The sequence below is a fragment of the Eleutherodactylus coqui genome, chromosome 4 (genome assembly GCF_035609145.1).
Source record: "Eleutherodactylus coqui strain aEleCoq1 chromosome 4, aEleCoq1.hap1, whole genome shotgun sequence".
NCBI classification, from domain to species: Eukaryota; Metazoa; Chordata; class Amphibia; order Anura; family Eleutherodactylidae; genus Eleutherodactylus; species Eleutherodactylus coqui.
This window is the reverse complement of record NC_089840.1, coordinates 39080805-39100330: the sequence shown is the minus strand read 5'-3', so window position 1 is coordinate 39100330 and position 19526 is coordinate 39080805. Positions and strand designations below refer to the sequence as shown.

Below are 19526 nucleotides of genomic sequence, written 5' to 3'. Positions count from 1 at the left end.
GGTCAATAGGCAAAATCTGCGTGCACAATTTCTGATACCATTCCGCTTGAGTCCACATACAGAAAAGCTAAATCTGCGTACAGATCCACGGCAAAATGCGTGGCAGAAACACGAGGCTTAGCGATGGTTTTAGGCTACATTCACACGGTCAAGCGTGATATCAGGCAGAGAAACTCGGCCCAATGTCGCACTTCTCAACATGCATTTTAAACGCCAATACGAGGCGTTATTCCTTCAAAAATGCCGTGCATCACTTTTGTGACATTGCGATCCTCAGACGCGCGTTTCACGCCCGCTAGAGGATTGCGACTGTTTCCCATTTATTCCAAAAGGGAAAGATCACATCACACAGCATGCGAGTGTCATGTGACGTCTTTTGAAAATCCCATTGAAAACAATGAACGAGGCGTTCTGAAGGACGCCAAAATATAGGACACGCAGCGATTTTTAACCTCGCAGCATCGCTTCGAGGAAAAAATAGTTCATGTGCATAACCCCATTTAAAAGAACGGAGTTCATATTTGCGCGAGTTGTGTGCATTTCACAACGCACGAGATTCTTACCTGTGTGCATGTAGGCTGAAAGATCCATGTTGGATTCTGCCGTGTGAACATCTTTCTCTTTATCATGTCTCAACAGATTTAACCTCATCCTTGCTGGGGGTCCCGGGACAGACCTCATCTCTGCATATAACCTAATTCCGAGCTTTGCATTCTGCGGCCTCATGTGATCGCTGCGTAGCGAGGGTGAAGTATGCGCGGTTTGTGCTTTAATGCATCAGTCTACATAGATATAAATCATTGTATGGACTGGAGAGAAATGAGCATGGTTTAATTACTGTGGCAAATCCAGAAAATGCACCAGACCCCCGCGGACGTGAGGAGCGTCCAGTCAGGGAAATGCTCTATATAGATCTCTATGTCTATAGTGTCACCACCCTGTGACCTTTAAAATGGCCTTGGGAAAAATAAACAATGTTTACATTAAAATAATGCAATAATTTACACAGCAACAAAAAAAATTGCTGCATCAACATAAAATAAAAATATATATATACTCTAACCTACAGCGGCTTCTCTTTGTAAACCAGACAGATGAAGGGAAGGAGGAGACGACTTTGCCTACGAAGACCTCACTCAGGAACGTCACAGCCTGAAGCAGCGTCCATGGCGTGCGGCAAAGGATTCAGTCCCATCACTTTTTTTTTCTTTACTTGTTTGTGTGTTTGGAGGTCGGTTTCAAGGGACGGGGAACTTTTTTTTTTTTGTCATTTTTTTCATGTTTTTTAATTTAAAGAGTCACTAGAAAAGTCTCCACAAAAGAATTTCAAAGTCCGTCGTGTCTCTGGGGAGAGAGTAAGGACAGCAGCCGTCCACAGTCTCATGGGGTCAGAGGAAAGAGACACAAAAATGTTTAAGTAGCAAAATGAAGAAGAAGAAGAAAAAAAAAAGTCAAGGCAGCCTGAAGATCATCGTGAGAGCTGAACCACCTGTCCGGGGATGGAGATGGTCAGTAGTGAATGGCCGATCCCACTGAAGATTCTTGGTACAGAAGTTTTGTTCCTGTATATCTTGACTTCATACAGTTAAGTCTCTACATCGTTCCTCTCTGACCTTCAGGTCCGACAGAAGCCGGGCAGCTTGTATCAGAGGGCCCACGACCCGGCGCCAGTCGCCTGGGTGCAGGGCTTTCTTTGTCGGTATTGTCAGGCGTATACGGTTAGTCTGGTCTTTCCTTTTGTCACTGCGTCCTTGTAGTTGAAGTCGGAGGTGAAATGAAGATATGTTAAAGCAATCAGAAGGGTGACGCCATTCTGTCATGGCATAGGCATAGGCTTGGACCGGGAGAAAGACCTCCTAGCTCCACTGACAGCGCCAAATGTCAAAGAGGAAACAAGATAAAAGAGTGCACAGTGAGGAGAAGGGGTTAAAAGAACTGGAAATTAAAGAAGGGGAAGAGCAACCTGAAGAAAATTTTGAGGGGTAGGGGGAGGAAATAAGAGGGGTTTACAGGGCAGTAAAAAGGGAAGATAAAACCGCGCACGCGGCCGACAGATGGTGGAGGATCGGGAAGGAGGATGATGGAGATCTAGCTCTGTGGCATGCTGAGCCCCGGTGGATCTAGTTACAGTTGGAATCTCTCCATGGGAGTTTCCCGCTGCTGGAAGATGTACTGCTGTTGGCTGAGATCTACTTGGGGGGCAATACTGCTGTCTTCATCCTCCGTTCCGAAGTAATGCTCAATCAGGTCGAAGGCCTTCTGATAGATCTCCTGGTTCTCGTGGCTCTGCAGGAACTCAATCTTGTCTAGGCCTGAAAGGACACAAGAGGTGAGAGCGCCTCTCCTGGTGACACCACAGCGGTACATCTAGAAACATTCTCTACTTCATTTATGAGTTACATCCAGTGCTTCATTAAAAAGTGCAGCTTCTGCTATCCAGTCGACCCAAAGCTTACAGGTGGAAAAACCTTCCATCTCACCGATGTCCCCTGCTGGTTCAGAGGATGCAGAGTATACTCTGCTACGCTGCATTGCAGGTTTAAAGGGGTTGCCCCAAAATGTAGGGTGTATTCAGCTGGCGGAATCAGACACAGATTTTTCCGCATGTATTTTGCGAAATCCGCAGCTGATCTGTAGATTTCTGCTGTAGCTATGCAAATTGGCAATGGGTAAATTTGCATGCGGAGAACCTGACACCAAAACGGTATGGAATCTGCATCAAGAAGTGACATGCCTTTTTTTGCACACGAATTTGAAATACACATACGGGGAAAAAAAATCTGCCCTGTATAATAGGATGCAGATTTACCAAGGAATCAGCACGGATTTTGCGTCAAATTCCATGGCAAACTCCATCATGTGATCAGACCTGTAAAGTTATCTCCTATCCAAAGGATAGAGGATAAGTGTCTGATTGGCTGGTGCCTGGCCGCTGGGGCCTCCCAGATCACGAAAATGGGGGTACTTGTGACCCCTGTAGAAATGGTGCAGAGGTTGAGCATGTGCGCTGCCACTACATTCATCTCTATGCGACTGCTATGGTCTGTACTCTCTTTGGCATTCTCTATGGCAGTCCCATGGAGATGAAGGGAGCAGCAGCCTCGCCACACCATTCATATCTGAGAAAATACTACCCCATTCTCTTGGTTGGTGGGGGCTCCAGTGGTCAGACCACCACAATCAGACACTTACCCCTAACCACAGGATTGGGCTAAGTTTAAATCTCTGGACATCCACTTTAATACCAGGTACTCAAAGAATTCCTGATGGAGGATAGAAAATAAAAACAGCTCCCACAATGCAATACAGCATTGTAAAAGCAAATGGATCAAGAGAGCCATCACCCGACTTGCTCACCAATTGTTATATGAGGATTTAGTGGGTCGGGGCATCTGTAAGATAAAGCGGTTTGTTGGGTGACATACCCACATTAAGAATTTTAAGCAAAATTGTAAACGCAGCTCTGGATGTGACAGGAGTGTAAGAGATAATGAAACTCAGTATCAGCACAAAGTAACGCATACTTATGTAAATGCCAAACTATATTTCAGAATGCGACCCGAGTCTCCACCTTCATATCCTTACCATAAGCTTCCTCGATGAGAGCGCAGTAAGGGTTTATGCCTGATCCGCTCCGCTTTGATTCCTGCTCGCCCAGTCGCAGAATATTTTCTAAGCCATTCAAAGCCACCTGCACGATCTTGGAGTCCATGACCGTAAGAAGGTCACAGAGTGGTTTGATGCAGCCCAGATCGACCAGGTATCTGAAATGCAGAAGAAAATATGAATGTGAAGAATCTGGAATATCCTACGATGCTCCTCCAGATTGATTCCTTTCTTCCACATTAAGACTATATGTCCAGGTACGGATACATAATGACTACCACTACCCCCCAGACAGCCATACACAAAGCATTACTTCTATCCTGTATTTATCTACCACTGCACCCAACACTCCTCAAACTCTGTGCACAATCAGGGAAGCTCTTTCGGACTATACATGTGGCCATATCCATATAGTGCCTGTCTGCACTGACTAACACAAGGGGGTCCGAAGCAGAGGATTAATCACTCTTTTACCTACATACACACTGATAGGTTATATGTTGAGAGGTGATTTAGTAAATTCAGAAGCCTCTGCACAGTAAGTAGAGCCCTACTTTATTTGTTCCGCGGAGCCCCCAGATGTGGCATTTGTAATCGCCCATGCTGCTTCCTTTCGGGTCCTGAACTCAGCCGTCTGCAAGATGTTAATAAGAGCAGGGAAGATATCGGCTTCAATTACAGTCTGAAAAGAGAGAAAAGACATGGGAGAAGTGTTAACCGATGACTCCTAACCAATGGAAAGTTAGTCCCCTGGATGTCTCTAGTTTAAAGCAAGTTCTCATTTTGTTTCCTTAGATTTATTAATTCCAAGAATGAGCAGCAATGCAAGAAAGGGATTGTCTGAAACTTTTGGGACTTCAGCTATTGATGACCTCTCCCCAGGACAGGTCATCAATAGTTGATTGGTGGGGTGGGACCCCCACTGATCAGCTGATTCCCAGGCTCTCCATCAGTACAGACAGCGCTGGAAGCAGATAGTGTTGTCTGTATTGCAGTGGCCTGCCAATAAGCTATTGATGAGCTATTCTGAGGATGCGTCATCAACAGTTTAAGTCCAAAACAACTCCTTTAACTGTGGGGCACTATTTTTCACAGGGAGTGTTATCTTGCCTTTATGTCCCTTTAACAACCAGCCTCCCAATTCCTCATAATTTGCAAAATAGGTTTACTGTCAGCAGAAACTCTTCCCGTTCACGGACAACAAGTAAGAATCTTAATAGTGATGAATTGAAAGGATGGAATGCAGTGAGGTGATGGTGAATGACACAAAGATAATGACCTGGATCTGAGCTCTGTTGCCGGCCGTGATGTTTGATATCGTCCAGCACGCCTCCTTCTTAATGGACTCCTTGGGGCTGCTCAATAAATGGAGTAAACTCTGCAGAGCTGAACAGTTCAGGATGACCTGCGATCAGAGAAATGCCTCTTACTTTATATCACAAGCTCTTCCCAAGTTCTACTTTGTGAAATAATTAAGGCAAATAAAGGGATTTTCGGGGGGCTGCAGAGCCAGGAAGAAGCCCCTTCAATCAGCCGATTGGAGGTTGCTGGGAGTCAGACCTCCACTGATCTGGTAATGATAACGTTATCGTAAGGACAGACTATCAATATTATAGTCATCAAAAATGCTTTAATCCCATCCAGATGCTGACATGTGCGTGATGTTTGTAAAATAGGCCACTAGAGGGCGGTGTCACACATCTAACAGCATGGAACCTGGAGCCATTCCTAAACAGCTTCCAAGACTTCACATAGCTTTTTGTCATTGGGCAGTAGTATAAAAAAAAAGCTGCACTCTGCTTGTTCTCACAGCACCGGAGTCAATGAATTACACAAGATTTCATGTTGTCCCGCTCAAGTGGGAAATCCTCTATTCTGGGCGTAGTTTATTCTAGAGACACATTCATGCCAATTACTAAGCTATATAAAAGAATCCACTTTCCATGGTTGGGTCCGGTATTGCAGCTCCACCCCCTATCACATGAATACCAGACAGTTCATGGACAGGCATGGCGCAGTCTCTGCACTTCCCCTTTAAGGGACGCAATACTGAGGGTATCAATCATCAAACCTGCGTCTGAAGGTCATCTCCAGTGACGATGTTCCCAACAGCTCTCAGGGCGGGTGACACCACTTTATAGTCGCTGTGCCTAAAATGAAAGGAGAGCGCACGTTTACTGGTCAGCAGATTACACTTATCCCCATGATATGTAGTCATGCTTCTGTGTGGGCAGGTAGATACTCAAATACTGGTTACCAAACAGCGCACCGTCCATCACATCAACTATATCTTACAGTAAGAGCTCCACCAATCGTCTGCACACTCCAGCATCGATGACCGCCTGGATTTTATCATTTGGCCCGTCGGACAGGTAAGAGAGCGCCCAGCAGGCATCAGCGAGGACATCAGTGTCACTAACAAACAGCAGCCAAGACAGCACGCTCAGACACGGGGAGACCTGCCGGAGAGAAGATGGCAATCGCATCAGTGCCCGGCCAACAGACCAGACCAATGACTGAGAATGCTATAGTTATGTTGTCTGGTAACCGGACAACCCCTTTAATGCGGAAGTCATCCACATCCAGAATATGGTTGTTTGAAGGAGGCCTTATGGCTCTATGTCAACACCTCCCTGTTCTTGCTCATAGAGGGGAGTCCCAAAAGTGTGATGTACCTATGACCTTACAATGTATGTTATTACAGGCGGCATCTCTATACTGCAGAACGCAGCTGGAGAAAAGCTTATTGCAGCCTGGACTCCACATAGTTACTGAACTCACAAGCCCTGGTGCCAGCCGCAATCAGCATTTCTCCATCTGTGTTTTGCAGTGGAGAGATGCTGTGTGTAAAAGTGCCTTAAGGTGCGTTCCTACGAAACTGATTTGCTGCAGATCTGCACCAAAATAATCAACAAAATCTGCAACACATCAGCGACGTATCAATGCACTCCAACTGATCATGAGCGATCCCCATACTAATGAAATCTCTCACCTTGGCAAATTCTGGAGGAGGGTTCTTCCCTCGGCACAGGTTAGACAACGCCCAGACAGCGTTCCGGGTCATCGTGAGGCGATTCTGTTTAGAGAGTAACCTAAAATATATATATACACACACGTGAAATGTACTGTACATACAGAAGTCAAATACCTCTCATCAGATGCCGCCAGCCTCAGTCCAGTATCAGGAGGGGCTGGATACTCATCTACACAAGATTTATTGACAATCACTCATGAAATCATGAAAGACTCTCCGTCTAGAGGCATTACTAGAAAGATCTGATTAATATGGCAGCCTTTGATGAAATTATGTAATTGCTGCCAAGCTGCTTCCCCTGTTAGTACACAATACAGCCATGTCTGACAGTCTGACCAACACGCTCACTTTTTCAGGTGATTGTCAGGAAGTCCCATCCCTAGTAAACAATCTGTATCTGATTACTCAGGTCTACAGCTCTAGGCAAAACTAGTCGATAAGGGATAGGACATAGGAAGGACTTAAAGAGTTTTTCCGGGACTAATCTATCGATTACCCATAATCAAGATAGGTCATCAAAAGTTGATCGGGTAGATTCACCAGTCCGGATCCCCACCGATCAGCTGATAGAACAGGCCACAGCGCTCAGGCCTATAATGTCATGTACATCAGTCACACTGCCTGAGACCAGCTCAGTCCCACATTTAAACAAATAGCAATGAGCTGCTATACAATGTACGGCGCTCTGCCTGGTATGGTTCACCTGAGAACTACTGTGACTTCAATCAGCCGATAGGCAGGGATCCAGAGCTGTGCACCCTTGCTGATGAAATATTGATGACCTGAGAATAGGTCATCAATAGTTTACTCCTGGAAAACTCCTTTGAAAGGCAGTCTGTCTGCAGTTTTGAAAATGCAAAACTGCTTAAGAGTGCTATATGGGGGCAGCGGGGCACGACTGAAGCCCACCGGTGTGCATGAGGTTAGTATTACCATGATTGAGAAAATGAACGTCAAGTGCTTTCCTTCTCTGTCCAGCGAGAACTGGTTTATAGTTGACTGACAGCGTCAGCGTCCAACTAGGAGACCGCTAGAGCTGTCGATCAAAGCTGTGGAACAGCTCTTTGGACAGAAAGGGAAAGCACTTGAGGAAGTCGCCCAATACTTGCAGTGTTGATGAGAGAATAAAAGTGGATTTTCTCTGTCATAGCGTCCTGCTATGTAGAGAAAAGTGGATCATTGCCCTAGAAATAGGAAGGTGATGTATCGTACTTACTGTAAGAGGGGCGGCAGGATGTTACAGTCCAGCACATAGTCTCTGCACACAGTGCTGTCTCCAGCGATGTTCCCCAGAGCCCACACCGCCTGGTGGAGAAGAAGTACAACAAATGTGTATATATATATATATATATATATATATATATATATATATATATATATATATATATATATATATACACACACACACACACACACACACACACACACACACACGACTTTGACACATTAGAAGGGTGCACAGAAGGTGTAAGGCAGTGCCTTCCAGCAGTGATGGACACGATATTACCTGCTCTTGCACATCTTCAAACTCTGAGCTGAGCAGTTCTATGAAGATGGGCACGGCGCCCGCCTGGATGACGATCCGGGTCTGCAGGGAGTTCCCCGAGGCGATGTTTGTTAACACCCAGGCTGCTTCAAACTATAGAAGACAATGAAGAGTCCAGGATGAGTGTGAACAGTGCCGGACATCATACATAATACATACTACATGGGGTCTCCGCGGACCTGTAATGTGCAGTTCTCTTTCCTCTTCAGGAACTCCACGAATCTGGCGACCACCCCATTAGTCCCAATCACTTCATCTATCGGGGGGTTAGGTTCTAGAGGAAAAAAGAAGAAGGGTTCACTCTGTAACCATATGGTAAACCCCTGGCCTGGAAAAGGCATTACGTCATCAATTAGAGCAGTATATGACGATGACTAAAGGAGACGGGTTTATACATAAGATCTAGCACCAAGGAGAGTAGCTGCGCTGCTTGTAGAGGGAACATAGCCATTGTTATAGTGCCGGGTGAAGAGTGAAACCAGGAGCTTTAAAAGGGGGTTGTGCCAAGATGCACAGCCGGGTAAGGGAGGGGGGGGGGACACATTACCTCTTTAAAGGGGTTGTACCAGAATTACAAGCTATCCTCTACCCTATCCTGTCCTCCGCACTGCAGGCTTGCTGCACTCCTTTAAGTGAGGAGAATGAAAGGAGTGACGGTTACGCAAGTGCACAGCCACTCGATTAATTTTCAATGGGACTGCGGAGATAGCCGAGTGTCAGGAGCTCGGGTATTTCCATCAGACTCATTGAAATGAATTGGTAGCGATCAAAGTGGATGGCAAAACGGAAGAGTCACTGATGCGCTCGACATATGCAGACATTAAGATAGGCATCATTGATGTCAATAGATGACAGAGACTCCCCCAGTTCCATGGACGAAATGACTGATCAACGACTCCAAGTGGAAGTCTCTGACCTTGACACAAAAAAGGGCATCACAAAAAGGAGTGGGTCATACGCGGTAAAATCATCGTCAGACATGTTTCGTGGCGGTTGACGGATAGTGCGCTCCAATCTGTCCATGATGGCGGTGAACGCCATTCTTGTTTCAGTAGATGACAGGGGTTGGATGGGAAGAGTGCCTGCAGATGGTTGATTGGCCGTCCGACTCGATGAAGACAGTTGGGGTATAACAGTTCAGACTGTCCACATAGAAATATGCTACTATAGTGAAATGCTTAACTCTCGTTGGGCCCTATCAGATTCCTTAAGCCCTGGAGTTGGACATGGTGCCAAGTACTGCGTACTAGTCAGTAGAGCGCTCTTATATGGGCTTGCTGCTATGGGCACTTCAGGAGGAGCAATGGAGGAGGGAAGCACTTACCTGGTCCTGAGCTGCTGTGGAAGCAGGGCTGGAATGCTGGCGAGTCACTTAAAAATTTGCAAGGAGCTCGCCAGGCACACTACTGGTCCCAGCACGCAGCAGAGAACAATGTGCTGGTGCAGGCAGGAAGACAAACAGGACCTGAGGGCGGGTTCTGAACCAATCAGAACAGAGAATGCCGACGCTAAGAAGGGGATTCGAAGAAGGACAGGAAGCCCCCTATTGGATGAAAGTGGTAAATGAGCCGACCCTAAAGGAAGTGCCCCTACCAGACTGCAGCCAGGGGCCTTGATTAGGGCCTGGAGGCTGGGAAGTTTTACGGATGTTTGTGGCCGCCAGCTTCCACACCGCAATTCCTGTGATACCCGCAGGATAAAAAGAAAAAAAAAAAAAACAGCTATGGCAATAGCTGCACTAGGAGTAAGGGGGACCACGCTGCCACAGTACTAGCCCCCCCGGCACCGCCAATGCCACAGTAAACGCCACAGTAAGAGCCAGGCAGCAGTCGAAGAAAAAAAAAAACGCACCGGTGGCAGGGAGCAGATTTCCGAGGGCACATAGAGGACGAGGAAAGGTCTTTAGTGACCCTCTCCCCAAGTGGACAATGAAGCCAGCTGGCTCGTTCACTCACAAATCGTTCAGTTATTCACATTCATTGTATTAGTGAATGAGAGCGAGTAAACGATTGGTATTTAAACTGAATGATTAGAGAACGAGCCAGCAATGATTCTCAAGCTTGAATGAAATGAACAAACGAGTTATCGTTCATCGTTGGCCGTGTTTACACTGAACTATTATAGTAATACATAGTAAGAACAGTAATCGATCTGTGTAAAAGGGCCTTAAGCTAAAACATGCTAGCTTGGTGCCTGCAGGAGGCGTATAGCTGGTAGGAGGAGCCAACCCTTTTTTTGGCCTAATGTCCACCTCCTAGTGGCAGTAGCTAAACCGATGGTCCTAAGCCGTGTCCCCCAATGCAACGGAAGAGAAAGTATATTCATCTGCAAAACAAGAAAAGTTTGTCTATCTGTTCCTGTAGTCCTCCCTTTTTTCAACCCCTCTGAGACAGCGGGGCGCCCCGAGTCCCACTATCAGCAGTCCTAACAAGCAGCAGATTTTGTCTGGGGAAGCAGCAGTCACTGCAAAGGAAACGTAGCATTACAGCATAGTCATTCATATGAATGGTCATTCTATAATATGGCAGAAGGTCCACTAGAACGAGAACCTCTCTTATTGGGCAACTCTCCATTCTGGGACAGGTGGAATCAGAGCAAGGGAACCCGCTATGACTTTTCCGTGCCTGGGTAGGACATACTAAATGGGGATGCCATTATTGCACAGCCCCTTTAATGGCTGCCATCTGGACCTATACTGAAGAAACTGAACTCAGGCGCCTCCTGACATATTAGAAAAACGTTACAAATCATTTAAGCAGATTACTTCTGAAGAAGCAAGACTGTAGGAGGTAAGGGAGCTGGATATATACGTTACAATACTGCGATAGTGCTGCAGAAAATCTTCATCAAATTCTCTACATGTGAGGCCTCCTTCACACGGGGCGCTTTTGTACAGCATTTAGCGCAGCGTTTTCAGCCCTGTGCTAAACGCTGTACAAGGCTCCCATTCATTTCAATGGGGCTGAAAATGCTGCGTTTTGTTGCATGTTCTATTCTTGGCTGTTTTCAGCCGTGTGTCTCCCATTGAAATGAAAGCGCAGCTGAAAACGCTGTAAACGCAGCATTGAAAAACGCAGCGTTTTTGCAAACGCCCCGTGTGAGAGAGGCCTTAAAGTGCCCTTAAACTACAAGCTACAACTTTAGGGATGCATTATAGGGCTGCTGTGTAGGTGGACCAGTGAATGCGCAGATGTTACCTTTAGACAGAAGCTTCCGGAATTTCTGGGTGGCGGCGAGCTGCTGCTCCGGATTATTGGAGAAAATCATGTCTATCATGTCGGATGTGATCACCCCACTCTGCAAGAAGAAAGAGAGCTGCAGGTTCGGGTTGTTGGAAACAATGCAAATAACGGGAGGTATTATGGAGTTAGTCTGTATAGGATCTCCCCATCCATCACCGGAAGTCTTCCCCATGTAAAAGATCACTGCATTGAGTGGGAAAGAGGACCCTCCCTATACAGTAATGATGTGTCCGATCCTGTGAATGATGCACTGATTAGCATGGAAACCATTAACCCCTCTATGACCAGATGCGTTTTGGCCTTCGTGCCTAGAGAAAAATTTCACCTTTTAAATTGTTGCATTCTAAAGATCCATTTGTTTTAGTTTCGCAGTCTATCTTTATTAATATTTACCCCAAAACTGATTCCTCATTCTCCTGTATATAAAACAACATTACATACGTGTATATTGTATAACATAGGACATTACATACATGTATATTATACTAGCTGATATGCCTGGCCTCGCCCGAATTAATTTGATATAAGTGTTTACATGTTGTTTGCACAGAAAATTTTATGAAGTCAAGGTTAGTTTAGAGGAACCGAGGAATAAAATATGTATACACATAGAGGAGCGTTAGATTCTCCTCAGACTGCATGTACTGATGTCCCTCTGCAGAATGTGCTACCCCTCCCACTCCCCTCATTTAGAACCTAAGGAATGCTCACGCCAAATTTCACGCTTTTATGACACCGAGAACTTACATTACATAGGGGTGCACTTACTTTTGCACTTAGCATTGAATAATTGAGTTGTGACCCACTTACTTTTCCTATTTAGGACCTAAAGAATGATCATCCCAAATTTCATGTTTGTACGACATTGAGAAGTTAGAGAATTAGATTCGGTACATTACATAGGGGCGCCAATACTATACAATATATATATATATATATATATATATATATATATATATATATATATATATATATATATAACATATGACAACACAATAGTGGCAAAAGCCTTATTGTAGTCATAAATGTATCTTTTACATTTTTTATACACTTTTATTTACCATACTATGGGGAGGTTAGCAGGCAGCACATTTTCTATGTGTTCCCTCTTGCCCCCATATACAGACCACTGATAATAGTGATCTAATGGTAACTGCCCATTAGATCACTGTTGGCAGTGACCCGAAGTCACAGACATGGGGCTTATTCACACGGACGTATTGTCACCACGTATTATGCGCACGTATATCTCGTGCGTAACACTCGGTGAATGGAAGCAGTGAAAGTCAATGGAGTTTCATTCTTCCATTTACACCTGCGTGTGAGCACTGCGTATTGATATGCAGCTCTATTTCTTTGTGTATCGTACGCACCCCCTGTATGAGCTGATATACAACAAAGTCCATGTCCATATGGATGCATTGTGTAAGGACAGAGTTTCCATACGCATCACTGCTCAGAGCGGGGAATTAAAAAAATAATTAAAAAATAAATAAAATAAAATCACACCATGCATATCCGTGACAGCGTCATTCTCAGGCATGTGCAGTGTCATATGTAGCCCGTACGCAGTCTCTGCCGCCTCAACGTATGGGCTGTGATGTGTACAACACTGTGGAAGACCCGCATTGTTGTACGCATACGTCCTTGTGAACTAGCCCATACAGAGAGGATGTACATTATCTGTGCACGCCTTTAACCCTTTGCAATCCAATTTTGGATTCAGGGTTTCCTAGGGGGCTTTCTCTTTCTGCAATTATACAATGGCGCCATCTGCTGGCTAGAGCCAGTACTGTGGTATGTGACACGCTGGAGAGGCCTCCGACAACAGAGCGGCCAGTGATCTACAGCAAGAATACCCTGCTGGACGTCTTCCGATGTCGGAGCTGTACAGCTGTCAATCAGAATGTCTTTAGACGTCAGACAGTGGATTGGAAAGGGTTAAGCTCTGATATGCAGAGGGAATCCCTACGCCATCATTACTGAGTAGCGCTTCCGCATTCTGGAGTTCAGATCCATCTCACGCGGCAGAAAACCCTAAGATTAGCGGGTCCCCACAGCACAGGATGGATCAGCTGTCATATTAAGTAACAGCAGGAACAGGTCCCAATGTTACTTACGCTGACAGCTGATTGCTCCTGGCCTGCAGGGATCCACCGATCGCAGAGTTCGCTTGAAAGGGCTTTGGTTGCAGTTCTCTACCCCGGCTGGAAGCAGCGCTGGGCAAAGACTTGTTGAGGGTCCCACAATTGGCAATGTCCCCGCTTGTTACAGCTGAAGTCCCCATGAGGGTCGAGTCCCCCACTTACCGATGCCATCTCCATATTATTTGTCGGTGCGTCATGGTAGTTTGCATCAAACATGCCGTCATCTTCAGCCGCTTCTTCTGCGGTTGCAACATTTCGTCTTTTGAATAACTAGAATAGAAAGCAGATGATCAGTTTCTGAAGGCGGTGAAGCTCAGCGGCCTACATGTACAATATGCCGACAACAGTATCGGGACCCCCAACAATCCAGAGCAAATCGGATCTGTGAGCATTATAAACGGGGTCTGGTGGTGGGAGTCACCTAAGCAACCAATCAGTACGGGGCAGTGCGGAGCTTTTGGACTTTTCAAAGTCCACTCTTGTGGCAACCATGTAAACTGACTGAACGTGGACAACAGAGCCCGGTACGGGCCGTGAAGGCATCATGCACATCGTTGGGAAGTCTCATAGGCTATTAGAACATCCACAAGGGACTGAATGTGACGGCTGACCATGGACGAGTGGCGACACACAAGCCCAACACCACAGCAGTGACTGCACGGCGGCGCCAGCGATGGGAGCGTCGTTCTTGGACTGTATACAGCCTCTTTCGCACGGGCTACAAAACGCATTAATGTGAAGCCCGCGGTTTCCAACCAGTTCTTTCACAGGAGATGTTTTGTAGTGAAGTTTAGCATACTTCACCATTGATGAGGTGCGCTAAAGAGCAAAATAGAACAGACACCGCTCAAAAATTGCGGCGTTGGACCAAGTGGCTGTCTGGGCAGTCCCATTGAAATTAAATGTCTGTGTGAGGGAGGCCTTAATGTTCCATAAAAATGTTTAAAATTTCTAAGTGGACTGGAATGGAAAAAAAAAATAAAAATGCAATTTCGCCATCTGGCGGGGCGGGGAGGGATTGTTTTTACGGCACACCGACTAGATCAAAAACGACATGATAACTTTATTCCGTATGGGGACGACGATACAAAATTCAGGGTTTTTTGCTTACTGCTTTTGAAAAATAAAATATCTTAAATCTGCGGCCATGACTTTATTTCCCACTGTTGCTATGCGAGGGCGCGGTTTTTCGCAGTCCATCCTGTGGTTTCTATTGGTACCGTTGTAGAGAGCACATGACTTTTTGATCACTTTTTTTTCCTGTAGACACAGTGACTAAATTAGTGCAATTCCGGCATTGTGTATTTATTTTTCCTGATGACAATCACCGTTTGGGATAAATGATACATTATTTTGATAGATTGCACCTATATGGATGCGGCAATACCAAAGGTTTTTTTTTTATTTTTGCTATTATACCTATGGGAAAGGAGGGGGGGGTTAAACTTTTAATAACTTTCATTTTTTGCAAGTTGAGGACTGAAAAAAAAATGTGGTTTTATTGTAATTGTTTAATCGCTCATACAGTCTGATGCAATACTATAGTATTGCATTACACTGTATTCTGACAGGCAGTCTTGATGGGAGATCACTATGGGAGCCTTTAGAAGGCCCTGGGTTGCCATGTCAACTGAAGGCACCTCACAATCTCATTGCGGGGAAGCAGTTCTGGACCACTGAATGGGGCATTTAAACGGTTAACAGTCAAACGTTGATCGCGGGTGTAAGCTGTCAAAGACAGCTAGCACTCACCGTGTATGGGGCAGGATTGATTCCGGATTCCGCACTATACAAACCCCGCACCTGGACACCGTACATGTACGCCCTTTAAGGTTAAGGGGCCAATGGGACTTTTAGAAATCCACGCATATGCTGCGGACATACTTCCATTCAGATGATTTTGCAAACATAACCAAAGGGTCCCGACACTGTAGACGGGCATTCGGACTCAATTTCTGCTGCTGACGTGGCATGCATTTGAATAAAGCCATTGATGTAAAGTTCCACCTTGCAGCGCACCCCGCCAGCCACGCGAGCATGGGAAGTGTAGCCGGAGAGGCACAGGTTAGAGACCATAGGTGTGAAAAGTCAACAATTTTAGCAAATTTGCTTGGAAGCACCCAGATAAGTTTGGGAAAGTTCCTTTAAGAGTACCAGGACCCTTCTGTCTGGGACCTTCGTAGGAGTCCCCATAGTTACCATCTATAGGGAATATTCACATCTGATAAACAAGTCAAACCCGATCACTAATACAAGAGAAGTCAGTGGTTAACATGCGAGACGTCCGGTCCCTTCCCCCAAGCCCTACTGGTCAGTGACTGACAGCAGCAGCCGGACCCCGCACACGCTGATACCCGAGGCTCTGCAGGACTGTCGGCCCCCGCACCAGGCATTCCCAACAGTGTAAACAGTCCCCGGGACCGGACGTGTTTATCAGAGACCCCGCTTCCTGCAATGTCCACCTGTCCGATGAGGGGACAAGAGACGATGCAAAGGGGACAGTGTCCGCTCATAGACAATAGTGATGGACGCGGCATTATACTAGAACCAATGCAGGTCACAAAACTATCCACTTAGCTGCGACTTCTGAAAGTCACTTCTTGTCTTTTAATGGGAACCCGTCAGCACCAATGAGCGCCATAAACCAAGTTATAGTGCTTACAGGGCAGGTCCTGAGGAGTCAGGCGCCCCGATCCGTCACCCGTGAAAGTCGTCGCGTGGACAGTGCAGCGGACTAATCTCTGCATGCTGCGTTCACGCACTCCCATAGAGAACAAGGGGAGGGCGCAGGAAACGAGTCCGCTAGACTGTCGGCGCGCCAACCTACAGGGGGTGAACGAGGCGCCAGACTCCTCAGGACCTGCCCTGTGAACACCATAACTAAGTTTATGGCGCTCACAGGTTCCCTTTAAGGGGGAATTCCCCTTTTATTCATCCATTGATCGCAGTGTGATTTTACCTACACTGATACATTGTAACAAACCATTACCTACGAGACGTATCAGATCTTTATCACTTTCTGATCCTTTGGAAGTGAAACAGGAATCTCCCCAATCACTCGTAGCGTCAAGAACATAAACCGCACAGCTTACAGAACTCCGTATTCTACAGTGACTTTACTTATGGACAATCCCTTAAAGGGGTATCACCATCTGGACTTTAAAGGCGTATCCACAGGATATCCCATGACCCACACCTAGCCCGGCTGTATGTGGTCACCAGGGGTGGGCTGATGCTATAGAAGGAGCCGAGCGGGCTGTCTTACATCATTTCCGTAACTGCCATAGAGCGATAGTGTAGCACATCTGCGCTTGGCGTTTCCATACTCCTGATTGCCCGGCGCAGAGAGGAGATCTCATCGCAACCACATATGGCCGAGGTGTGAATATCCTTTTAGCTCTAAAACGTTGGAACAGAATCTTCCAGTTTTCACAACCCAGAAACCGCCCGGCCCCCCGACTCCTGGGCTATCCCCCGCCACTCACCTGCTCTTCTCTTTTCTGTTTGCGCAGCTGTAGCCCCTCCTCCTCTCGCCTTCGCCGCATCTCATCTGGGTTCAGAGATTTGTTCTTGTAGCTCTTGAGCCGCGAGTTTTCCTTTCCTGAGCTCGTCATGGTTACTGAAATCAAGAAGAAAACCACAATAATTCACCGTTCTGTTGTAGCCGGTCCCCCCCTGCAGACGTGCGCCGCCGCTGTAACAACCCCAGCAGATCATCACATATATTATTATGTAAGAGGCCAGAAGAAGCAGCGGGTAAGAGACCCCAGAGGAAGCGCTAGCTTTCATTTGAGTCTCCCTTTAAAAGGGGTTTTGACAGGATGACGAGTTATGCCCTAGGATAGGTGACAACTTGCTAATCAGTGGGATCATACCACAGAGACCCCCAACGATCCAGAGAACAGGAGGCCCCCCTGTGTACCCCTCACTATGGGCTGACTGCACCCCCTGCAGTGGGGAGGAGACTGAACGCAGCGGTGGTCTCACGAGCGTGCGGACGCTCCAATCACTTTCAACGAGACAGTGGAGATAGCCGAGTGGCAAGTGCGCGGGTATTTCCATCAGCTCCATTGAACTGGAGAGCGAACCGCGTGGTAGGATCCTGGCACAACCCCTTTAACAAAGTTGGATTACAGGTCCAGCTCATCACAAATACCAGCTGGGGTCTTAACTTGGTGCTGGAGAGTCCATAATCACCATAAAGGAACAAGACCTGCGAGGACGCCGGCACTCGTCTTCATAAAAGATACTCTGTATACAAACGTAGTCACTGTTATGGGGAGGAGTGTTGGAGTCCGCATGGAATTCTGTTCTTTTAGTGTTCAACATTGCTCCGCCGCTGCCCCGATACCTTCTGTATCCCCCCCCCCCCCACCCCCCTTGTTTCCAAATAATTGAATACCATGTGTAACTTTTCTGTAATTTCTGTAGTTTTCGCATTGTTCGTGTTCCCTTTGGGCCTCGATAGCGCTGCGGAATAAGGTGTTGCAATACAAATAAAGGTTACTACTAGAGATGAGTGAGTAGTGCCTTAGCTGAGTATCTCCCCGCTCGTCTCTAAAGATTTGGGGGCCGGCGGGGAGCGTCAGGGAGATCTTTCTCTCCCTCTCTCCCCCCCACCCCCCGAATCTTTAGAGACTAGCGGAGAGATAATCGGCTAAGGCACTACTCACTCATCTCTAGTTACTATGATTAACGTGTTATTGTACTAAAAAACACTTGGAGAATAAAACCAAATGTTTTTTTTTGTCGCCGCATTACATTTTAATTTTTGTCAAAAGATCCGTGGGACAATCTGTAAATTTTATTGGTAGCATTTTGATCTAAGATGAACTTTTTGCTCGTTTTCTTGTTCTGCTTTTTAGGAGGTAGGATTAGCAAAAAAACAGCAACCCTACAATAGTAGTTTGTTATTGTAGTTTTTTTTAGTGTTCCCTGTGCGCAATAAATGACCTTTTTCCTTCATTTTGCAGGTTAATACAAGTGACCACATTTCTAGTTTTTAAAACAAAAATTTCTTATAGAAATAAAAAACGAATTTGCATCGCCGCATTCCAAGACCCCCAACATTATTCATCCTCCCACAGAGCCATGCAAGGAGCTGTACTTTTCATTGCTACCACTTTGGGTTACATTGGACTATTTAATAGCTTTTTATTGCAAGGCAAATGGATGACAAATAGCGATTCTGCTTTTTTTTTTTTTTTTTTTTTTTAACGTCGTTCACCAAATAACAAAATATTTTAGATGTTCGTGCCGTTACAAGAGCGGTCCTATCCTTTATATATATATTTTTTTTTTAAACTGTTTTATGAAGTAAATTTTTGTTTTTTAATTTACAGTGGATTTTTTTAATAAACCTTATCAAACTTTCTTTTGACACTTTTTTTAGTCCCTCAAGGGGACATGAAGATGTGATTGTGTGATCACTAGCATAATACACTGCATTACTTCTGTAATGCAGTATACTATGCATATGCTCTCAGCCAATCAGACTCTTCCAGACGCAGGTCTGATAGCTGAGATGTCAGGCCTCCTGCTGCCATTGTAACCCATCAGCACCTCACAATCACATTGCAGGGTGCCGATGGATGATAAGGTGAGCCTCCTCCACTGTCTCCTGCTTCCATACAGTGATCGCTATTGATTGTGGCATGGAAGGGGTAAAATAGTTGGGAACAGAAGTTTCTCTGCCCCCGGCTGTTACAGTAGGTGCTCAGCTGTCAGTACAGCACCAGACCTGTTCCTGCTAGATTGCATGGGCAAGAGCTTTAAACCTGTGCTGTAAATTTACTATAGCATGGGTTTAAAGCCCGGCACCAAGTGCCATATATATATGGGCTTAGTCACTAAAGGGTTAAAACAAGGCTCAGTTTACAGTTGTTGCTCTTCCTTTGTTCTCCAGTCTTATCCCATATAACTACCAAGTGTGAACTTGGCCAAAGCGGATT

At 45.9% G+C, this 19526-nt stretch overlaps 1 protein-coding gene across 1 annotated transcript in view; it reads right to left on the bottom strand.

Moving 5' to 3' along the window:
- Positions 1–810: 810 nt before the first annotated feature.
- Positions 811–19526, bottom strand: part of KPNA1 (karyopherin subunit alpha 1) — a 37964-nt gene continuing 19248 nt past the window's right edge. Inside the window, exons 2-14 of the mRNA XM_066599299.1 lie at positions 17061–17194; positions 13738–13845; positions 11384–11483; positions 8366–8460; positions 8148–8279; positions 7857–7945; positions 6599–6698; positions 5902–6065; positions 5678–5756; positions 4886–5011; positions 4161–4288; positions 3586–3764; positions 811–2312 (exon numbers count right to left, since the gene is read on the bottom strand). Of these exons, the coding sequence (XP_066455396.1) occupies positions 2125–2312; positions 3586–3764; positions 4161–4288; positions 4886–5011; positions 5678–5756; positions 5902–6065; positions 6599–6698; positions 7857–7945; positions 8148–8279; positions 8366–8460; positions 11384–11483; positions 13738–13845; positions 17061–17189 (1617 nt within the window). The 5' untranslated portion in view covers positions 17190–17194 and the 3' untranslated portion in view covers positions 811–2124. The remainder of the gene's footprint in view (positions 2313–3585; positions 3765–4160; positions 4289–4885; positions 5012–5677; positions 5757–5901; positions 6066–6598; positions 6699–7856; positions 7946–8147; positions 8280–8365; positions 8461–11383; positions 11484–13737; positions 13846–17060; positions 17195–19526) is intronic.